At 34.4% G+C, this 10,253-nt stretch overlaps 1 protein-coding gene across 2 annotated transcripts; it reads left to right on the top strand.

Moving 5' to 3' along the window:
* Positions 1 to 5,717: 5,717 nt before the first annotated feature.
* On the top strand, positions 5,718 to 10,253 carry LOC129913650 (eukaryotic translation initiation factor 1A, X-chromosomal). 2 transcript variants are annotated; one of them, XM_055992424.1, is made up of 3 exons: positions 5,718 to 5,842; positions 5,916 to 6,162; positions 9,885 to 10,253. In XM_055992424.1, the coding sequence occupies exons 2-3, from the start codon at positions 5,959 to 5,961 to the stop codon at positions 10,125 to 10,127; spliced, it is 447 nt and encodes a 148-aa protein (XP_055848399.1). In that variant the 5' UTR covers positions 5,718 to 5,842; positions 5,916 to 5,958; the 3' UTR covers positions 10,128 to 10,253. The 2 variants fall into 2 exon arrangements, with proteins under 2 accessions (XP_055848399.1, XP_055848401.1); XM_055992426.1 differs by having other exon boundaries at positions 5,726 to 5,842; positions 5,903 to 6,162.

The following is a 10,253-nucleotide window of genomic DNA, read 5'->3' as shown; positions in this document are numbered from 1 at the left end:
TGGATGATGTCATCGTTTACGGGAAAACATTTGATGACCATTGTGAAAACCTAAAGGCTGTATTCCAAAGGCTACGAGAAGCACATCTTAAGTTGAATCCAAAGAAATGTGCACTTTTCAAGACCGAGGTTAAATATTTGGGGCATATCATCTCATCCCAAGGAGTGAAGACTGATCCTGAAAAGGTTGACACTGTGAAGAACTGGCCAACCCCTCAGGACAAGCATCAACTTCGGAGTTTCCTCGGTCTGGCAACGTACTATCGACGATTTGTGAAGGATTTTGCGAGAATCGCCAAAAGCTTGCACCAACTTACGGAGAAGGGTAAACCCTTTAAATGGTCAGGTGAGTGTGAGAAAAGCTTTCAGGAACTGAAGCTGCGGTTATGTGAAGCTCCTGTGCTGGCCTATCCGACTCCAGGCAAACAATTCATCATTGACGCAGATGCAAGTAATGTTGGAGTTGGTGCTGTTTTATCGCAAGTTCATGACGGAGAAGAAAAGGTCGTTGCCTATTTCAGCAAGGTACTCTCGAAACAAGAAAGAAACTATTGCGTGACCAGAAGGGAACTTCTAGCTCTGGTATTGGCAACAAAGCACTTCCATAAGTACATCTATGGACAGAAGTTCCTTCTTCGCACAGATCATGGTGCACTAAATTGGCTTTTGAACTTCAAAAATCCAGAGGGTCAAGTAGCAAGATGGATCGAGATACTTCAGACGTATCAATGTCAGATTCAACATCGAAGAGGAAAACTGCATTCAAATGCAGACGCATTATCTCGACGCCCGTGCAAGCAAGACTGCAAACATTGCACACGACTAGAAGAAAAGGAAGTTGTCGCTGTTAGAAGAACGAGAGCTGATCCCATTTGCGGCTGGAGTAATGAAGAACTCAGAATGGCCCAACAGGAAGATTCGGACATCGAACCCATCCTTGCATGGAAGGAACATCAAGAGAAACCAGAATGGGCCGACATCTCCGACCGAAGCCCCACTCTAAAAGCATATTGGGCACAATGGGACTCACTTCATGTGCAAGAAGGGCTACTCAGGCGTAAGTGGGAATCCGCAGATGGTAAATCCTATGTAATGCAGCTAGTCGTACCTCAGTCAAAGGTAAATGATGTTCTCCGAGAGATGCACGGTGGAACTTCTGGAGGCCATTTAGGCATCAACAAGACGCTGGAAAAGCTACGACAGCAATTCTACTGGTTACGTATGAGAGAAGACGTTGAAAAGTGGTGCCGAAAATGTGATACTTGTGCCGCTAGCAAAGGACCAGCTAGAAAAATCCAAAGCAAGATGCAGCAGTACAATGTGGGTGCACCTTTTGAGAGAATTGCAATAGACGTAGCAGGTCCTTTTCCCGAAACCAACAACGGAAATCGATACATCCTTGTAGTGATGGACTACTTCAGCAAATGGCCTGAGGCATTTGCCATTCCAAACCAGGAAACCAAAACAGTTGTGGATAAGATTGTCTTTCATTGGGTGAGCAGGTTCGGAGTACCCATGGAACTTCATTCCGACCAAGGAAGGAACTTCGAATCTAAGATTTTTCAAGAGGTTTGCTCACTCCTTGGCATCAAGAAGACGCGAACAACACCGCTTCATCCACAATCTGATGGGATGGTTGAGCGATTTAACAGGACACTTAAGGAACACCTGTCAAAAGTAGTCAATGATAATCAACGAGACTGGGACCGACATATTCCATTATTCTTGATGGCTTATAGAAGTGCAACACATAGTTCTACTGGACATACACCATCGGAAGTCCTATTTGGCTCAACAATACGTCTGCCAAGTGAGATAAAATTTGGAAGTGTTCCAAACGAGCCACATGAAATGGATGAATACGTAGATAACCTGAAAGGAACACTGGCTGACATTCACCAACGGACAAGGACAAATATAAAAGCGTCTAGTGACAGGATGAAAACAAGATATGACGCACGAGCGACAGCAACAGGGTTTCAAGAAGGAGAACTTGTGTGGTTTTACAATCCCCACCGACAAAAGGGACTATCACCGAAGCTACAACAAAACTGGGAAGGCCCTTACACAGTAATAACCAGAATTAACGACGTGGTTTACCGTATACAAAGAGGGGTAAGAGGCAAACTTAAGGTAGTTCATTGTGACCGTTTACATCGTTATAATGGTGATAGAAGCAATGGAGTTGTTCGGGACGAACAATCCTAAGAGGGGGGCAATGTAACGATGAATTACTGAACTACTTTTAAGATAAAAGTCTGAACACACTACCTACTCCTGCAAAGGTAGAAATGTGAACGGACCTTTAGTAATTAAGAAAAATATCTCATTGAACACATCTAAAAATATCCCACTGAACACATCTAAAAATATCTCACTGAACACATCTCAAAATATCCCACACTGAACACACAGTACACATAAAAAGGTAATATATTCCGAACTGACATTGGTCGCCAAATTGTCAAAACATGACAATTTGGCGACCAATGTCAACTACCGTAATTCTTAATTGTTTAAATTATAGACTAAAAACGCACAAAAACCGAAAAACCACGCACACAACTAATTTTTTAACAGTTATTTACTATTTTCGGAGACAAAACACGCAGAAAATTTGTTATTTTTCTATTTATAATTTTTTCAAATGACATTTTATAAATTAAAACAAAAACAAATTTCCTGCTTACTGCGATTGAAATATAAAAATTAAAGGCCGGCCTGACAGATTGGTGCCCATTTTTTGACAAACAAATTTTGACATTTTTCGGAATATATTACCTTATTATGTGTACTGTGCACTGAACACATCTCAAAATATCCCACTAGACTGGAAGTATGAAGTGCCCTTCCTGGAAAGGAAGTTTCGAGAGACAGGGACGAGAGCCTTCGAGGACGTTCTCGAGTCTCGAGATTCCGGTATAAAAGGCAGCGTAGACACCGAACGGAGACAGTTTAATCTTGAAAGTGAAAGAGTACAGTACAAAGTGAAATAAAGTGTTGCGAATTGTTAGTAGTAAATAAAGTGATTTAAAAGTGTGTTTGTTTGAGCGAATAATAAAAGTAAATTGAGTTGAAATAAAGTGTGTTCTTATTTGAACGGAAATATAAGTGGAAATTAAATAAGTTTTATTGTGAACCCGGAATAAAACATTACAGTATGGAAAAAATTCCAAACTGACACATTAACGTTCGGGTGTGGAATTTTTTTAATACAAAAATCGTTGCCGCTACCCGTACCGCTACCGCGTACCCTCCGGTGTGGCCAAGCCTTATTTTGTTGTTGTAGTGTTGTAAAATTTTACACTTTTGCACTTTTGCAATGATACAAGACCAGTTGCATCGGATCGTGAATACCCCTATTGTATTTCACTTAAACGGGGTTTGTTGAAGTGTATGAAAAAAATTCCACATCTGAACGTTGATATGTCAGTTTGGAATTTTTTTCATGCATACCCTCTGGTGTGGCCAAGCCTTTAATACTCGTTTGCACTCTAGTGAAAACCATTGTATATATATTTCCATAGTACTATCATGAAGTAAAACGATCTTAGGAACTCTAGTGGTGACTTGAAAAATCAGAATTTGTATGAAAAAAACACACTGAGCGCCACCTCAAAAAAGTGGCGACATGAACTAATACTAAATTCGACTTCATGATAGTACTATAGAAATATATATACAATGGTGAAAACAGTAGGTGTGTTTTTTATTACAACCGGTCTTAACTTGACAAAAAAAACGCAGTCTGGGCTAAGCAATTTACATGTTATATCTCATTGAACACATCTAAAAATATCCCACTGAACACATCTAAAAATATCTCACTGAACACATCTCAAAATATCCCACACTGAACACACAGTACACATAAAAAGGTAATATATTCCGAACTGACATTGGTCGCCAAATTGTCAAAACATGACAATTTGGCGACCAATGTCAACTACCGTAATTCTTAATTGTTTAAATTATAGACTAAAAACGCACAAAAACCGAAAAACCACGCACACAACTAATTTTTTAACAGTTATTTACTATTTTCGGAGACAAAACACGCAGAAAATTTGTTATTTTTCTATTTATAATTTTTTCAAATGACATTTTATAAATTAAAACAAAAACAAATTTCCTGCTTACTGCGATTGAAATATAAAAATTAAAGGCCGGCCTGACAGATTGGTGCCCATTTTTTGACAAACAAATTTTGACATTTTTCGGAATATATTACCTTATTATGTGTACTGTGCACTGAACACATCTCAAAATATCCCACTAGACTGGAAGTATGAAGTGCCCTTCCTGGAAAGGAAGTTTCGAGAGACAGGGACGAGAGCCTTCGAGGACGTTCTCGAGTCTCGAGATTCCGGTATAAAAGGCAGCGTAGACACCGAACGGAGACAGTTTAATCTTGAAAGTGAAAGAGTACAGTACAAAGTGAAATAAAGTGTTGCGAATTGTTAGTAGTAAATAAAGTGATTTAAAAGTGTGTTTGTTTGAGCGAATAATAAAAGTAAATTGAGTTGAAATAAAGTGTGTTCTTATTTGAACGGAAATATAAGTGGAAATTAAATAAGTTTTATTGTGAACCCGGAATAAAACATTACAGTATGGAAAAAATTCCAAACTGACACATTAACGTTCGGGTGTGGAATTTTTTTAATACAAAAATCGTTGCCGCTACCCGTACCGCTACCGCGTACCCTCCGGTGTGGCCAAGCCTTATTTTGTTGTTGTAGTGTTGTAAAATTTTACACTTTTGCACTTTTGCAATGATACAAGACCAGTTGCATCGGATCGTGAATACCCCTATTGTATTTCACTTAAACGGGGTTTGTTGAAGTGTATGAAAAAAATTCCACATCTGAACGTTGATATGTCAGTTTGGAATTTTTTTCATGCATACCCTCTGGTGTGGCCAAGCCTTTAATACTCGTTTGCACTCTAGTGAAAACCATTGTATATATATTTCCATAGTACTATCATGAAGTAAAACGATCTTAGGAACTCTAGTGGTGACTTGAAAAATCAGAATTTGTATGAAAAAAACACACTGAGCGCCACCTCAAAAAAGTGGCGACATGAACTAATACTAAATTCGACTTCATGATAGTACTATAGAAATATATATACAATGGTGAAAACAGTAGGTGTGTTTTTTATTACAACCGGTCTTAACTTGACAAAAAAAACGCAGTCTGGGCTAAGCAATTTACATGTTAAATACAACAACACCTTAGCCCCTTGGGCTTAGTTGTTTAGCCCGGAGATTTCTCTGGGCTTAACTTTTTGAAGAGTTTTAAATCTGTGCTACCAAACTAATTTTTTCATAAATTGTTTAGAATTTGTTTAAAAACGTGAAAACTCACGTTTGGAAGGACAAAATGTATTAAAATAATTTTGCTAGAATACATTTTTGTATCTCTTTTTAAAACATACATGCAAAATACAAGAAAATGACGAAAGCGAAAAATATGACAACTCTAAATTTTTGTTGTGTCTGCTGTTTTCGGAACATTCAATATACAGTGCTGCCAAGATTTCAGGTTAAGCCCCGAGGCGTTTTTTTTGTCCAGTTAAGACCGGTGGTAATAAAAAACACACCTAGTGTCTTATAAAGATCAATGTGGCAAGTAAGAACTCGGCCTTAATGGAAAAAAATAAAATACACATATAATTTTGGCATCACTTACATGAAAAATGGCTGCTGGCAAATTTGCAGCCATTTTCTTTTCACCTATCTCTTTCTTTACTACACAAATTAAACTTTTTCAACATTTGCTATCCCTTTCACTGCGAGCACTTGAATCGCGAAAGTCTTCAAGAAAAGAACTATAAATTTTGTAAGTAAATTTAATAAAATATATTCAACATAAAATTATTATAAATTAAAATTAATTAAGTTTAATTCTACAGGAATACATTCAATATAAATTTAAATTTCTAAACCAAATACAAGATGCCGAAAAATAAGGGAAAAGGAGGTAAAAATCGTCGTCGTGGAAAGAACGAAAATGAATTCGAAAAACGTGAATTGATTTTCAAGGAAGACCAGCAGGAATACGCTCAAGTCACCAAAATGTTGGGAAATGGTCGACTTGAGGCGATGTGTTTTGATGGCGTTAAACGTCTATGTCACATTCGTGGAAAACTACGAAAAAAGGTATGTTTTTAGTAAAACAAAAATATAATTTCTCTATTTTTTTTTTAGAAAGTCTCCAAAAAATATTACCACTCCATTTAATTATTTTATAATTAAAACAGACAAAAAGAAATTTTGTTTAAAACAAAAAAATAATTTTCCTATTACATTTTACATGCGCAGTATTGGTACTTTTTCTTTGTCATTTTTTGATAATGTTCATTATGAAAAAAAAGGGTCCACGTTGGTCGCATAATTCTGCTTTATTATTTTGCTACATATATACAACATTCATTTGTCGTGTTTTCTCCTCTTCTTTCCTGCAATCAGTCTTATCAAAAATTACATCGTTTTCGTAGATTTTCATTTAAAATGATGCATAAATTTGTTTTTCTCTAAAACAAATCTTAACAAAGGACAATGGAATTTAAAGATAAATATGTTTATAAAAATTTACAGTGCACATTGAAGAATTTGCCAGTTATAATGATGCAGAAATTTTTTTTATAGATGCATAAAACCTGCAAGAAATTTTCAGTTCATTAGGTAGGTAAACTTTGTTCTGAATCGCATTTACCAGTACCGAAATATTTATGTTTCTTTAATGACAATAGCCTACTTGTGATAACGTATTTTATTCAGTAAATAAATAACAATGATGTGCAAAAAGAAAAATCATTCCCAGTTTAGCACGGGTCACACCTTGTTGTGGAAACCTACTTCCATTCTACGTTGTCAGTTTGTGAGTTCTCAGCTGATATTTATCGTCTTCAACTTTTGGCTACTTGCTGTTAAGCATAATATGTTTTGGGAGCCAGGCAGTTAGCGGTGACTAATCAATGACTGGTCGCAGTTAGGTGTGACCATTTTTGCGACATGAAAATTAACAAATTAAAAAAAAGTCGTTAGTATGTTTTCATACTTGCAGTCAGACTACAGTCTTCCATCAAGTTGATATCATCATTCATCAAGTCTTATGAGTGATGTTTTTTTTTTAATGATATAATTTTGTCGATGGTTTTGGGGGATATTTTCATTAGGAAATTTGTCTAGAGCCCCAAAAGAATAGGAACACTCCTTAACTCCAAAACTGTTTGTTACACTTAAAGTAGTCCAAAATAGCTAGCTTATAAATGTTAGGTATATTTATAACAATAATTATATTGTTAATATACATTAGGGTCGGTCCAAAAAATAGTGTATTTTTTTTTAAATTTTATATTCCGAAAAATCGATTGCAAGACACCTCACTAACATACTCACCAAATATGAGCTGTTAATATTATAGGGAAGATCCTCAGCTTCACAGACTTCCATTTTTACATCAATCTCATATTAAAGAAAAAAAAAAAACATTTTTCCATCAATCGACTTTTTAGCAAATTTCCTTAGATATTCTTAAAAGAAAGTGAATACTCTACAAAAAAGGTTTTATACACTTTTTTGTTTATCTAACCGTTTAGAAGATATTCGAGGTCCAAGGTTTGAGAAAATCAGTAAAAATTCGGTTTTATTTTTTAATTTTGTAAGAAATTGGTTGCAAGATGCATATATTCTTGTCGGAAACGGATTGCTCTACAAAAAAGATCTTATTTCCTTTTTCATTAATCTAACCTTTCGAATGATACTCGAGGTCAAAGTTAGACAAATTTATAAAAACACTTTTTACTTTTTCAAAATTTTCTAACTCAATGAAAAGTCATATTATCTGTTGGCTCAGAGTGCCAACGTTCAGACTTTGGTTAACCCTTTGCTTCCTAGTGGTTTCACCATGAAACCACCTATTGATTATATTTTATTGCAATAACCAAAATTTGAAAATTGTTGCATGAGGTATTGCATTATGAGTAGTACGACCAAAAAAAAATTTAATATCTGTATAAACTATAAAAGTTAATGTTTAGTTAAAAAAATGCAGGATTTGTGAGGGTTTTCTTAATTTTTCAAGTAGCCTTACGCTTAGAGCTATAAAATAAAATAACTGTAACACTGAAAGAGAATGATTATAATTGTTCTTCAATCTATGGAATATGTAAACATGTTTTTCATCAGAACATTTTCTTTTCCAATCTAAATACTAGTTTAATAAGACTTTTTGGTAAAACACATTGGTTTGTACGCGCATTTTTATCTTTTAGTTTTTTTTACTAAAAAATTGACTTTAACTTTTGTACTCTCAACTCAAAAGTCAAAACATTCCTTATACAATGTAATTACTAGTTCAATCATTATTTTTTCGTTTTCGTGTGTAATTAGAAAATATCAAAACTTTTTCTCAAGATTTTTGTAATTTTTCGTGATAAAAAATTTTAAAAAAAAGTTACTCCGGGAACAAAGGGTTAACTTTTAAACACAATAAGTTTTTAGAGAAAGTTACAAAATACTTTATTTGAAAAATTATAAAGTTTAAATATAAAGCTTAATATAAATTAATTCAATAAGTACTTACATCTGTCTTAATACAAATTGGCGATTAAAATGTGATAAAGATTTTTACAAAATGGAAACGACTTTTTCTTCACAGAAGATCAAGTTTTGGCTAAACTCAATCAGATAGATGTTGCCAAATTTTTTGACAACTGCAAAATTGTATAAAATATGGAAGAACAATATTGAACGAAGGTTTTCGAGCTACCTATGTAGGAAATTGATGAAGTTTTGATTTATTATAATCTTATAATAATAATCTGGCAGATTGACAAGCCATGCTTAAAAATGTTTGTTAAAATTTAAAAATTATTGTGATCATTGTTCTCTAAATATTCATTTCTACCATGTTCCAAAATTCCACCAAAATCAAATATTTGTTCACAGACAACAATATTATATAAACGCAACATCTATTTGATTTATTGATTAATTTTATGAGAGAAATCGCTGAAAGCTTCTGTTCAAATATCAAATTGATTTGAAATTTCTTTTTATTTTAACTTTACTTTATTAACAACTCAAACTGGAATATATACGAATATAGTTGCTGTGCATCTAATGCAAAAATATTCAATACAAAGTGATTGAAAGTTATTCCAGTTTACAATAAATCTGCAATCAATGTAGGATGTGGGATGCTCGCAAGCCAATCTGCAGCCAATTCCACGCTACCAAGCAGTTTCATTGCTCCTCCCGAACTCGAGGGTGTTAATGATTCTATGGAACGAATCTTCTAACGTACACATCGTGCAGGTGGCAAAGTTTCAGAAAGATCTTGATATACACAAAACCACTGGTCCCGATTGTATCCTGAGTAAGATTTTTCATCCGTCTCGTTATACTGGTCTATATCCGAATGGATAGAAAACAGCATTTGTCCAGCCAATTGCTAAAAAGGCTTATCTTCTTCACCCTCTTACTACAGATCGATTGCACTAACGTGTCACGTTCATTTTTTCTAAGGTCATAGAATATTGTGAAGAAGAACTTCTTATCGACCGGCAGTACTGTTTCGCAGGAATAGATAGACAGAAAGATAGATAGATGGATAGATAGATAGGAACAGTGGAACAAAAGTCATAATTTCAAGTTTGCCAAAAAATGCTATTGAAGTTTGAGTAATGTATGAAAAATTGATGAAAGAAAAGAAGGAGGCAGTTGCATTAAAATTATGTGCTAAATTCTAGTAACTGAAATTTTTTTGAGGCGATACTAGGGAAATTTGCCTGAAAGTTTTTGGATTTTTTTTCTATTCATTTATTTTTTCAACATGTAATAAAAATAAATTAACAAAAACTTTTTTATCTTTATAGGTCTGGATTAATCAAGGCGACATTATACTTGTCGGTCTTCGTGACTATCAGGACTCAAAAGCAGATGTCATTTTGAAGTACACACCAGATGAAGCCAGAAATTTGAAAACATACGGAGAATTCCCAGAATCAGTGCGTATCAATGACACAGTTACATTTGTCGAAGATGGTCTCGATGAAGATATTGAATTTGGTGATGAAATAAGTTCAGAAGATGATGCAGATTCAGTCGATAACATCTAGAGAACAAAATTAATTATAAGTCAACAACATTATGAAAAATCTATAAAAAAAAAATACCTTTTTTGTTTACTAATATATCTATTATAATATTATGTATTTTAAAATAAAAAAAAATAGAAACCTTAA

Source organism: Episyrphus balteatus, chromosome 3 (assembly GCF_945859705.1).
Source record: "Episyrphus balteatus chromosome 3, idEpiBalt1.1, whole genome shotgun sequence".
In the NCBI taxonomy this organism is placed as follows: Eukaryota; Metazoa; Arthropoda; class Insecta; order Diptera; family Syrphidae; genus Episyrphus; species Episyrphus balteatus.
The sequence above is the reverse complement of the archived record's forward strand: the minus strand, read 5'-3'. Positions and strand labels throughout refer to the sequence as shown.

What these genes read in the sequence shown, in the direction of transcription:
- LOC129913650 (XM_055992424.1), top strand. Translation starts at nt 5,959, where the DNA reads ATGCCGAAAAATAAGGGAAAAGGAGGTAAAAATCGTCGTCGTGGAAAG. An exon ending in GTGGAAAACTACGAAAAAAG is followed by an intron (nt 6,163 to 9,884) that starts GTATGTTTTTAG and finishes TTATCTTTATAG; the next exon opens with GTCTGGATTAATCAAGGCGA.